This window comes from Amphibalanus amphitrite, unplaced genomic scaffold (assembly GCF_019059575.1).
Source record: "Amphibalanus amphitrite isolate SeventyFive unplaced genomic scaffold, NRLGWU_Aamphi_draft 001298F_arrow, whole genome shotgun sequence".
In the NCBI taxonomy this organism is placed as follows: Eukaryota; Metazoa; Arthropoda; class Thecostraca; order Balanomorpha; family Balanidae; genus Amphibalanus; species Amphibalanus amphitrite.
In genome coordinates this window covers 37,083-49,898 of record NW_024882791.1, presented here as the reverse complement: position 1 = coordinate 49,898, position 12,816 = coordinate 37,083, and the positions used below count along the sequence as shown (strand labels likewise).

Genomic DNA, 12,816 nt, shown 5'->3' with positions numbered 1-12,816 from the left:
AACAATGACGTTTATCCGTACTGCTGTTGTCGTGTTTTAGGTCGACAGACGACAGGGATTTTTGACTGTCGCAAACTAATTAGCTGATGTGTCTCATGTGAGGGAGAACGGAGCACTTTCGTGCATGGGGCACATTCGTCCATGGCAGTTTATGGGAACACGAGTGGCTGTCCATGCTCTAGGTAAATTATGAAAACAATTATTGCTAGCATTGTCTCCCCTCGCCCCCCGTTCACTGTAGAAGACAACACTGGACAGTGGACCTGCTACTATACCTTTTTGATAAAATCGCAAAGTTGCATTCTTCGAGCGTTTTCCAAACTTTTGTCAAAACATCTATTTTGTGATTCTGACTCGTAAATGCGGTTCAGCTTTTCAAACATCACCGTGAAGAAGCTCACTCTATCCACGGAACTGTTGTAAACTCCTCCGTTCAATAAAGTTGCCATCTTTCAAGAATGAATATTGCAATATAGGTATAAAAAACAACGTTGTGGGGCATGTTCGTGCATGCGGGGGTGTAATTTTATATCTCTTTGTGGGGGCAGATACACCCACAATCCTGAAATATGACCCCACAATGATGAGAATGCACCCACAAGTCTTTTACAAAGCTACAAGCGTCCTTTCGACAGCACGGCGCCCTTTGCATGCTCTAACGGCGTCCTAACCGTCTCGCGATCCTGGATAATATAGGGGAGAGCGGGGCCAGTTGAACCACTTTTTATATATTGACATGCACAGCGAGATCTAGTTGTCATATCGAAAATTGCACAAGCCCATGAAAAAATATGCTCTTTTGGCTTTATTTTAAGATATGTAAAATTATGTTTCAAACATATTTTGCTGCCAAACACATGCTTATAAAACAGCTCTACGCCCGTTTCAAATGACCCCGATGCGAGGGTCAATTGAACCAGCCCATGGGGTCAATTGCACCTATCCTTAACAATGGGATGTTTTCCTCTTTAAGGCCACTTTCTTAAGGAGATATTTTGTCCGGTTTACTTTTCCAAATGCTACATTCAATAGGTCGTTGGAAAGCTAAAAGTGCAAAGTTCCTCATAATAGGTGACATAAAGTACATAGACTATGGTAAAATGGGCGGATGAGGAAAATGAGAAATATCTCAGGCTATAGTGTGCTTTCAAGCAAAAGGCTGGAGAAAAAGGGGTCAAAAATTGAGCTCTATTAAACTACTATTTCAGTTTAAAAGCTCATTTCAAAGGTGGACTATTTCCTTTAATGTTTACAGACCCTGAACAATAACCATTGCAAAGGTCACCGGGGTCCATTGAAACGGCCTGTGGCCCTGTTTCAACTGACCCTCAGAGAAGCGTTTCAATTGACCCCATCCGCTCCCGCCATCTCGCACGCGCCGTAAAGCACATGTCAAACGAGCTGGAGGGACGGCATCATGCTGACTGAAGGGCCAAATAAGGTGTTATTCCGGAGCCAGGAGTTCTTCTTTCAGCAAACAAAGGTATATGAGATATCACAAAATATTCATAAAAACGATTTCTCCCAAACGCCCCTAAAAAACACAAAAACAAGTGTCAAATCAAAATTACCGTCCGTTTGCCGCCCAAACACCGTTGACAAAGGAAGTGGTCGAGCGCGGATGCGCAGTGGTGTCGGCAACGCCATATGTTGCATACTGTTGAAAATAAAGCCATGTTTCATCTGACCCCGTGTTTCAACTGGCCCCGCTCTCCCCTAGAGTTTTTAATCACTCGGCGCCCTTCTGGGAGAATGGCGCCCTTTTGACAGCACCGAACCATTCACATGGTCTAACGGCGCCGTCCGTATATCTCACGCCCTTATATGCCTCTGTCCACCGTGCATCTCTTCTCTCGAGTGTTCGGCGCCCTTCCATGGCTTCTCAGCGCCCCTGGACCACATAGCGTTTCCAATCACTCGGCGCCCTTCTAGAAGAATGGCGCCCTCATAACCGTCTGGCGCCTCTACGTCCCCACGAACTTAACATTACTGACTGTGCGGCGCACTTCTGATCTCTCTGCGCCCCTGGATCATGTAGCATTTTTGGAAGCGCTGTCTCCCTGCGTCCTGGACTTGCCTTCCTCTGGAGTCCTGGAAGTGTTGTCCCCTGGAGTTTCGGACGCGCCTCCCCTCGGTACGAACTCTGGTGCAGTCGGACGCAGCTGCGGCTTCCCTGCGCCCATCTCGAACATGCGAGACAGCGCGTCCACGTGTGGAATCTGGCGTCCCGGCACGTGCTCCACGGTGTAGTCGTACCGTACTGATGCAGCTGCTCGATCCACCTGAACAGTCGACCGGATGGGCACTTCGAGCGCTGCAAGTACTTCAGAGCTTCGTGGTCAGTCCGCAGCAGGAACGGCTTGCCCACCAGGTAGTGATGGAACTTAGACGTTGCTTTCACCACTGCACCCAGCTCGCGTTCGGTGACACTCCAGTTCTTCTCCGTTGGGGTCCACTTCCCAGAGGGGAAGGCCACTACACCAGTAGACTGGCCTAGCTCAGCACCCCAGCCTGTGCCGCTCGCGTCGGTGGTGAGCACAAGTCGTCTGTAGGGTCTGGGCTCTGCAGGACCGGATACCACTGAACATCTTTCTTCAGGTTCTGGAACTCCTCTTCGCATTCACCCGTCCACTTCCACGGCGTCTCCTTTTGAAGTAGGTTCGTGAGATGCACCGACTTGTCCGCGAAACGTGGTATGTACTGTCGATAGTACCCTACCATCCCGAGGAACCGACGAACTTCTTGCAGGTTGCTCGGTCGCGGCCAGTGCTTTACCGCTTCCACCTTGCTCTGTGTTGGCCGGATCCCTGTCTCGTCCAGCTGGTGCCCCAAGAAGTCGACCTTCTTGACAGCCACCTGGCACTTGTCAGGATGCAGCTTCAGTCCTGCCTGTCTGAACCGGTCCAGCACCTGTTTCAGCGCAGTCAGGTGCTCTCCCATGGAAGGGCTATAGACGATGACGTCGTCGAGATACACCACTGCTGTCTCCCAGTTGAGGCCTTTCAGTACGTCTTCCATTATCCGCTAGAACATCCCAGGGCTCGTTTTGAGCCCGAACGGCTGACGCGTCCACTGCTTGAGGGCATACTCGGAGGTGAATGCAGTAACCTCTCTGGACTCAGGCGCAATGGGTACAGCCCAGTAGGCAGATCTTCAATCCTCGGCAGAGGATAGGAGTCGTGCTTGATGACGGCGTTCACGGCTCTGTAGTCACAGCAGATCCTCACTCCACCATCTTTCTTCTTGGTCATCACGATGGGTGAAGACCAGGGTGACGTAGAGTCTTCGATGACACCCTGTTCTTGCAGAGCGTACAGTCTCTCTTTCAGTAGCGCTCGAAGATGGAGAGGTGTGCGGTAGGCTCGTTGACGAACAGGTTCCTTCCCAATCGTGTTGATGACAAGCTGATGACCCCCCTTGTTTCAGATGTCCTCAGGTGACTGGGAGAACACATCACTGTACTCCTGCAGTAACTCGTGGAACAGGGTCCTGTCGTCTGGATCCAGGTGGTCCACGGATGGCAGCTTCGGGTCCGGCTTCTATCTGTCTCCTCAGGTTCCTCCAGCGGCTTCCACTCAGTGATGCTCTCCTGAGTCCCCAGCACCGTGCCTGCAGGGATGACCACATCCTCTTCACTCAGGTTCAGGATCCGGACTGGAACGCCCTTGTGAGCCAGGTGCACTGCAGTTGCCACACTCACTCCTTTAACTTCTTCTGGGTAGAAGAGGACAGGTTTCTCTGCTGCCACACGCCTGATGTTGATGAAGGTTTCCGACCTAGCAGCACAGGAGACTTGATTTCTTGTTTTGATGGGCAGCTGAGTGTTAATTTTCCTGCCACCCACCACCAGGCTGCCAGAGGCACACTCAATAGTAGCCCCCACCTTCTGCAGAATGTCAATTCCCAGCAGAGCTGGATCTGTGAGGTCACGAACCACCACGAAGCTGGACACGGATTCCACATAATCGATGTTGACGCAGACTTGTGACCTCCCAACTGTAGTCACGACACTCCCATTCGCTGCAATGAAGCGATCCACTGCTTGTTCCACCTTCAAGTGCAGGAGACGCCAACTCGTCACTCAGAAGACTGTTCACACTGCCAGTGTCAACAACTGTCAGAGCATCAGCTCCTTCCAGCTGAACCACAGTACGTACCTTAGCAACTGGCTGTTGAGTACCCAGCCGCTTCACTGTCCTTGAAGTGGGACGGGCACTGCCTGGTGCAGAGGGGCACTGACGACGGTAGTGTCCACGGCCACCACACTGGAAACACTCCACCCCAGCTGAGCTTCTGGGTTGGCTGGTGAGCTCCTCCTGTCCAGGGGTCACTGGCTGCTGAGGCCTTTCCTCTCCAGGGCGAGGACAGGCACTGGCAGAACGACAGTTCACGGCAATATGACCCACCTTGCCCACACCTGAAGCTGGTTCGCTTCCTGACACCAGCTGCCAGACTTTAAGTCGGGTTCACCTTCCTCACCATGATACTGGAGGCTCCCATGTCTTTCTGTAGCTGTTCTGTTGTCTTTATCTTCTCCAACCTCCGAATTAGTCCTTCCTTCGTGGTCGTTTCATAGTCCAAGAGTCTGAGCCGCCATTGTGAGGGAACTGACCTCGTCAGCTGTTCAGACACCAGCTGCTCATGACCCTCAGGGCCCAGCTCAGGCATGGCTGCTCGGATCATAGCCTGCAGCTTGGAGACGAACACCCTGGGCTCATCGGTCAGACATTTTCAGCTCATAAAAATCATGCAGGCAAGTTTTACGTCGTTCAGCAGGCATCAGCCTTGCCAATATCTTCTCTTTGGCCTGTGCCAGCGTTTGTATGTGCTCACCATCCTCTAGTTCTCTTGCCAGCCGGTCATGAGTCTGCGAAAAGAGGGCAGGGAGAATGGCTAGCTGACACTCCTCATCCCACTTGTTGGCTCTTGCCAGCCTCACAAAGCCTCGCAAATAACTTTCAGGGTCTTCCCCCTGGTAGCTTTTTGGTTTCATCATTGCACTCTCCATCCAGTACAATCAGCACTTTGTTCCAAAGATTTTAACCCATTGGTCACTTTCGGTTCTTCTGGCTCCCGTTCACTTTTTACTTCACTCATCCGCACGTATCATAAATGCCAATCTCTTTGTTTCTTCTCAGAGTATGGTTTATTCACATCCCACCGCTGATGTTAATTGTTACGTCTTCACGTAATCTTTTTCGTTTTTATTTCCAAGTCGTCGTCCCAAAACAGCTTCATCGGTACACGCAACTCAACCGCCACGTCACCACACCGCACCAACGCCCATCATGGTCGATTTCCGCTCAATCCGCCACGACCATGGCGCACCAACACAAAATAATGGCGCACGCGCTAACAAAGGCGGTCATATCGACAAATCCCTTTCTGGAGACCGACAAACGATGTCTATCGTTACATATCAGCTCGGATTGGCTATGTTGCCGTTTCTGAGGTGGTCGGCCATTTTCAGAGCGCAGCCTGGGGATGTCGATCGTACGTCGCCGACACAAACTCGACGTCTGTGCGCATCCTGGACAGAAACCGCACAGTGCCGTGCCGCCGGTGGACGTACAACACCTCCGAGTACACCAACAATGTCGTCATTGAGGTAAGACTCCGTGTCAGACAAAGGAGGGCGGCTAATCAGCACATGCTGAACTCGCCCGCTTACGATATTTATGGGGCCCATAGCACCACGCAGCACGCTGACGCGCCTCTCAGCGGCCTTTTCCTTCATTCAGATGTCGGTTGCGGGGTTGTAGGGTGTGCGTGGAGAAAATAAATGCAGACAAGGAAAATGTGCCAATGCAATGTATGTAGACAGCTGACAGCTGGAACAGGACGTTTCCCAAGCGCATCAAACACCACAAGCGACGTTTTGCGGTGTTTTAGGCATCTAAAACACCACAGCGTGTGGTACCTATTTTAGATGCCACACGCTGACCGCCAGGTGTGAGGTCTGACCCCGACTAATGGTGTTCGCCTGTGACCCCCGGTGGGTCCTGGTCTGACCGCCAATGGGTCCTGGTCTGACCGCCAGTGGGACCTGGTGTGCGATCGCCGCTGGCTGCAGATGTTCGCTCAGGCCATCTACATGGTCGGCATCGGCTGCGGCGTCCTCTTCTGGGGCGTGTTCGCCGACAGGTGAGTGGTCCCGCTCCGGTGACCGCGACCTCGACCCGGTGACCGGCGAGCCCTCTTGTGTTTAATGGCCGGTGGCCCTCCCCGCTACGTGCAGTGACCGGTGGCGCTCGCCCGCCGCGTTCAGTGACCGGTGGCGCTCGCCCGCCGCGTTCAGTGACCGGTGGCGCTCGCCCGCCGCGTGCAGTGACCGGTGGCGCTCGCCCGCCGCGTTCAGTGACCGGTGGCGCTCGCCCGCCGCGTGCAGTGACCGGTGGCGCTCGCCCGCCGCGTGCAGTGACCGGCGGCCCTCCCCGCCCCAGGTACGGCCGTCGGCCGACGCTGCTGCTCTGTGTGATGCTGGCCTGTCTCTCCGGGAACGGCTGCGCTGCCGTCAACAGCGTGCAGCTGTTCCTCGTCTTCCGCTTCATGATCGCCTTCTGCGGCATAGGCGCCTACTGCGCCTGCTTCGTCACCTGTGAGTGGCAGCGCGCCGCCGCTGGACACTGGCGCTGGCAGGGGACACTGGCGCTGGCAGGGGACACTGGCGCTGCAGCAGGGGACACTGGCGCTGGTACCGGTGCACCCGTGGGCAGCTGGAAACGATCAGGCATTGTCTTGAGATAATATTATTTTCATGGATGCTTACTACATCTTTGCTTCTTAGACCTAGGGTGCTGTTCAACACCTGTGTTCAATAACGCGGCGATCCGTCCCGAAGTGACTGGTGCCGCGTGGCGCTCGCTCTCACAGGTATGGAGATGCTCGGGGACTGGTGGCGCGTCGTGGTCGGTATCGCCTTCTGCATGCCCATGTCGCTGGGCTATATGACGCTGGCGGTGCTGGCCTACTTTGTGCGCCACTGGAGGGCGCTCCAGGTCGCCGTGTCGCTGCCCGGCATCCTCTACATGGCTTACTACTGGTGAGAACCGCCGCTTGCCTACTACCCGTAAGAACCGCTGCTCACAGGGCCTAGTACTGGTGAGTCTGTACCTATCGCCGGCACCTAGGTAAAGCGTATCGCCACAATGGGTGTCCACCAGCACGTTTCAGTGCAATCTGCCCATTCGATGTGGGTGCTATTGCAAGCGAAACGATGCTGGCACCCCCATGGCTAGTGGCCTGTGGCATGTGCCGTGGCAGTCACATCTGCATCGCAAGTGATTGAGTTGATGATTGAAGGGATGGGCTATTTGCTAGGTACTGTTCGTCTCTATACAGCAGACCCTTTGTCGATCGGTCGAGCGGTGGCCGAGATATATAAAGGCTACAAGGGCGTGTGGTCAGGCCGCCCGTACCACGTGACGGGCTGGCACTCGTAGCGGGCACTCAATCCATGCAGCTTCGCGTGACGGTGAACCCATGGTCCAGACGATACTCACGAGCGCCCGATACGCGGCGTTCCAGGGTTGTTCCCGAGTCGCCGCGGTGGCTGCTGTCGCGCGGCAGAGTGAACGAGGCCGTCACCATCATGAAGAGGGCCCGCCTGTATAACAAAATGCCAGTCCTGGATAACCTGCTCACTACTCAGGTCAGTCAAACCAAGGCCTTACATAGGAGGTTGAATGGTTAGCCGTTTGTTTACATCGGTGACCTTGAATGATGACGTCAGCGGGTGTCGACCAATCTTCGCCAATATTTATCTTCGAGTATTTTATCCTCTAAGGCAGTTCGATATTAACCTTTGGGCTCCCTTAGAGCCTAAAATGATTATTTACTGCACAGCAATGTCTTAAAAATCGACAAAACCTTTACACCCCGTGGCGTCGTCTGTCTCCTGAGCCCTCCCTATGTTGCAGCATAGATAGAACCGTAAGCGCCTGAGTCAAATCACGCATGGTGACTGGGCTGAAATGCATGAGAAGATGACAGGGTTTGAATTATTGAAGCCGTACCTAAGCATGTTATGAAACATTGCAGCTGGTCGCTGGCCTGCGCTCCCAGCCCACTGAATCCGCAGTGTCGCGGTGGTGTGACCGTGTCACTGAATCCGCCGTGGCGCGGTGGTGTGACCGTGTCTCCCAGCTCACTGAGTCCGCAGTGGCGCGGTGGTGTGACCCGTGACCGTGTCCCTGCTCCGCGCTCGGCAGGGCCGCGCCGAGCCGGGCGAGGCGACTCCCGCCGGCTGCCGGCCGCTGGCCGCCGACGGACGCATGCTGGCGCTGGTCGGCTGCCTCTTCGTCTGCTGGCTCGTCAACAGCATGGTGTTCTACGGCATCCTGCTCAACACGGGCGACTTCGGAGACAACATCTACATGAACGCCTTCCTTGGAGGTACATATCACAGCCCGAACAAGCGTATTGCTCAATTTAGGGAGATTAATGGTTTGAGATCCGATCTATTTATTTAGTTGAAGTAAATGGTTTAACTCTGGGTTATAATATAGTTTGCATCCGAACATACCAAATTACCCTGTTCACCTCCTTTGGTTGAGATGCCTATGAGCCGCTGGAAAATCCACGATCAGTATCACTCTTCCCGGCTCCAGTGATTAGTCGAGCGGCCAGTATGTGTCATGTGTGCACGGTAGCCAGTGCCGTTCAGTGTGTCGCCGCCCGTCTGTTCTGCCTCGCTCAGGAGCGGTGGAGATTCCGGCGTACGCCGCCTGCATCTACGCCATCCTGCGCCTGGGCCGGCGGCGTCCGATCGCGCTGGCCATGACCGTCGCCGGCCTCAGCTGCCTGCTGACGCTCGCCTTCGACCCAGGTGAGCCGCGCGCTGCCGGCACTGCTCACGGCACCTGCCGGAGACACTCGGCAGCGTCAGACGACCCCGCTGGCGCCGCGAACTGGCGATGGCACTGAAACGGAACATACAAACAGTGGTACCCGCCCCTCGGTTTCTTAATGTACAGCCGTCATCGTGTTGTACCCCACGCTGACACCGCTCGACCGGCTGTGTGACGCTCCTCTGACGCTCTCTTCTCCGGCAGCGGCGTGGCAGCGCGGCTGGCCGGTGGTCTGTCTGGGCCTGCTCGGCCGGTTCGGCATCACGGCCTCGTTCGGAGCCATCTACGTGTACTCGGCCGAGCTGTTCCCCACGGCGCTGCGCAACACGGGCCTGGCCGTCTGCTCAGTCGGCTCGCGCTTCGGAGGCATCCTGGCGCCAATGCTGCAGCTGCTGGTGAGGGGGCCGTGGGGGAAGGTGGGGTAAGGTGGACCAGCTAAGGTTTGAATGGCCGGGTGCAACTGTACCCCATGTGCCCCTGTACCCTTTGTAGTCCGTGTGACTATATCCCACTCTGGCCCCGGTGTAACTGTACTGTGTCCCGATGTGAATGTACCCCACTCTGGCCCCGATGTGACTGTAACCCACTCTGGCCCCGGTGTAACTGTATATGCCCCACTCTGGCCCCGGTGTAACTGTACTGCGCCCCGGTGTAACTGTACCCCACTCTGGTCCCGGTGTAACTGTACTGCGTCCCGATGTAACTGTACCCCACTCTGGCCCCGGTGTAACTGTACCGTGCCCCGGTGTAACTGTACCCCACTCTGGCCCCGGTGTAACTGTACCCCACTCTGGGCCCGATGTAACTGTACCGCGTCCCGGTGTAACTGTACCCCACTCTGGCCCCGATGTAACTGTACTGCGCCCCGGTGTAACTGTACCCCACTGTGGCCCCGGTGTAACTGTACCCCACTCTGGGCCCGGTGTAACTGTACCCCACTGTGGCCCCGGTATGACCGCGCAGAGGGACGATGTGCACCCGTCTCTGCCGGTGGTGGTGTACGGCCTGTCGGCGGTCGGCTCCGGGCTCTCGGTGCTGCTGCTGCCCGAGACGGCCGGCCGGCCGCTGCCGGAGACCGTGGCGGACGTGTTCGGCGACACACGCAGGTCAGTGGGCGGACACCGCTGCCAGAGACTGGCCAGCGACCGCTGTCAGAGACTGGCCGGACACCGCTTCGGCGATGGGGCTGTTGTCAGAGACTGTCAGTGCCTGCCAGAGACTGGGACTGTTGTCAGAGACTGTCAGGGTCTGTCAGAGACTGGGACTGCTGTCAGAGACTGTCTGGGTTCTGTCAGAGACTGGGACTGCTGTCAGAGACTCAGAATTTCTGTCAGAGACTGCCAGGGCCTGTCAGAGACTGGGACTGCTGTCAGCGACTGTCAGAATTTCTGCCAGAGACTGGGACTGCTGTCAGAGACTGTCTGGGCCTGTCAGAGACTGGGACTGCTGTCAGAGACTGTCAGAAACTCTGCCAGAGACTGGGACTGCTGTCAGAGACTGTCAGGGCCTGTCAGAGACTGGAGCTGCTGTCAGAGACTAACAGAAAGAGCCGTTCAAATAATCAGACTGGTGCTTTATCCATACATATTTCGTATTGCGATCCTATACATTCCTCGTATGTTATGTGACCTTCACATGTTTGGCTTTCTGATGGGATGAGCCCAGGTACTTTGTTATTGTCCAAAAACGCTACCAAGTCCGGCTGACTTGGCCGTTCGGCCCGATGAAGCTCTCGGTGGTTATCAGCGCAGTGCGGCAGCCTGCAGGGTTAGGTGGCCGTCACTACCTGATGTGATAACTGTCTTTTGTGCCGACATTTCCTTTTACCTGCTGAATAAATATTGTATAGGTAATATGTTCATTTCCCTCTCTACGTTAGCACCTGATGCAGCGCTGCCAGCTTGCCTGTATCTCTGACGATATCTACTATTCTTCTCTTGGCTGTTACGTCACATAATTTTCTACGCGCCAGACCCGTGTTGTCACAGAGCGTTTTTCGCCAGGTCTGAGACTCACGACACAACAGCTGAGCAGCAGCCCCTGGACGGCCCAGGTATAGGTCACCCGGAGCGGGCGCCGGCGTGAGGACATCCAGCCGGTACAGGTCACTGTACCAGCCCACCCGGTCTCCTGGTACCGGCCGGTACAGGTCACCTGAACGGACAACGGCCGGTACAGACGACTGTACCGCCCGGTCTCCTGGGGCCGACCGCTACAGACGACTGTACCGCCCGGTCTCCTGGGGCCGGCCGGTACGAGTCACTGTACCACTCGGTTTCCTGGTACCTGCTGGTACAGGTGACTGTACCGCCCGATCACCTGGGCTGACCGGTTCAGGTCACCTGAACGGAAGCCGGCCGGACATTCATGCCAAACAGGAAGGTGTGTTTTTGTAACCGATTGTGACCGATGGCGGGAAAGTGGCAGCCGTCTGTTCAGGCCGGAACGTCCAGCTCAACACACTGTAGACGCCGTGACGTATGCCTGCAATATAAGCAATGCAACCTGGTTACTCAGGCGAGCTTAATTAGGGTTGTTGGTTATCAAAGTAGGTCTGTTAAAAATGTCGTATAGCTATGTTGAATATTCAAGAAATATGCTACCTACGATACGCAAATGTTTTATTGTGTGTGACAAAAAAAAAATATATTGGTACTTTCTTTGTGCTAATGATATTTCTTGAAAACTTTTTATCCGTGATTGATTTCAGAATGCATTTGCATGCATACCGTTCGGTGGAACAGCGCAAACATGTAAAGTGACCGAATGCGAATAAACAATATGTGTGGTGGTATGCACACTTTTACCAGTATGCCGCCTTTTGGGACGATAAACGACCGAGTGCGAGTGTGAGTCCTGTACATGCGCTAGTGCGCATGTACGCACGTGCAAACGGGGTTTCAACTGACTTTTTCCCGGCACCCCACACACCGATCCCTAACCGAGTGCCAGGTTTGAGCGCAATCGGTCCAGCCGTTCTCGAGACCTGGAAACGATACCTGCACGAATGCACGTGCAGTAGCACCCCAACCGTGACATTTGGATATGCGTTGCCCGCAGCCCGGTTGGTGTCTTCCCACATGCCAAGATTCAGCGCAATCGCTCCAGTAATTAATTGACGGGATAACATGTACTGAGAATAAACTTGACACCTCTAAACTTTGCATTCTGCACTTGCAGTGGGGCTTACCTACACATGGTTTACAAGTTTTATCAGTGCTTGTGCAAGGATCCTGTTTAACCCGCGCCCCACTGGGGGGGGGCTATTTATAGCCCCCCCTCCCGTTTTTCTGCAATAACTTCCAAACCGCTTGACGTATCGACGCCAAACTTTCAGTACCTTCGGCTGCATCAATTTGACACCTTGTGTGAAAAATTTTAAATTCGTACCTACCATAGGTCGGCCGGAAATGACGTCAGAGTGACGTCATGTTCGGCCGATTTCGACGCAAAACATTGAACCACGGCAATCGCTCCCAAGAGCTCAGTTTTTAAGCTAGATCCAATTTCTTTGCGTGAGAGGACTCAGAATAGACTGCGCTATCAAACTGCTATCTCGGATTTTCGAAATTTTGAAAATTTCGAAAATTTTAAATAATAAAATTCAAAATTTATATTTTTACATTTTTTTCAAAAAGTTTTTGACTTTTCGAAAAAACAGAATATATGTGATAGAACGCATTATTATGACTACCTCTAGCAAGTTTTAGCTAAATATTTTCAAAAATGGCCAGGTTATACGAATTATTGCAAAAAAATAACAATTATTAATTTTTCAAATCAATTTTTCAGCACGAATTTGACATCGTACGCCAATATAAGTAGCACCATCGTGTTCCTGAGCTCAAACTGCATCGAATAGACACCTTTTTTGTTGAAAAATTTTCACTTCAAAATTTGACCTTTTTTGACCTGAAAGTGACCTGACCTAAGCTAAATTTGACTCAAAATGACCTCGCATGACACA

The 12,816-nt window shown here is 53.7% G+C and overlaps 1 protein-coding gene across 2 annotated transcripts in view; it reads left to right on the top strand.

Moving 5' to 3' along the window:
- Positions 1 to 11,659, top strand: part of LOC122371955 (organic cation transporter protein-like) — a 63,710-nt gene extending 52,051 nt beyond the window's left edge. For both annotated transcript variants that reach the window (XM_043348759.1, XM_043348758.1), the window contains 10 exons: positions 5,471 to 5,608; positions 6,041 to 6,144; positions 6,444 to 6,598; positions 6,874 to 7,042; positions 7,528 to 7,651; positions 8,211 to 8,394; positions 8,699 to 8,827; positions 9,054 to 9,244; positions 9,813 to 9,955; positions 10,853 to 11,659. In XM_043348759.1, coding sequence (XP_043204694.1) covers positions 5,471 to 5,608; positions 6,041 to 6,144; positions 6,444 to 6,598; positions 6,874 to 7,042; positions 7,528 to 7,651; positions 8,211 to 8,394; positions 8,699 to 8,827; positions 9,054 to 9,244; positions 9,813 to 9,955; positions 10,853 to 10,934 — 1,419 coding nt within the window. In that variant the 3' untranslated portion in view covers positions 10,935 to 11,659. The remainder of the gene's footprint in view (positions 1 to 5,470; positions 5,609 to 6,040; positions 6,145 to 6,443; positions 6,599 to 6,873; positions 7,043 to 7,527; positions 7,652 to 8,210; positions 8,395 to 8,698; positions 8,828 to 9,053; positions 9,245 to 9,812; positions 9,956 to 10,852) is intronic.
- The last annotated feature ends 1,157 nt before the right edge of the window (positions 11,660 to 12,816 follow it).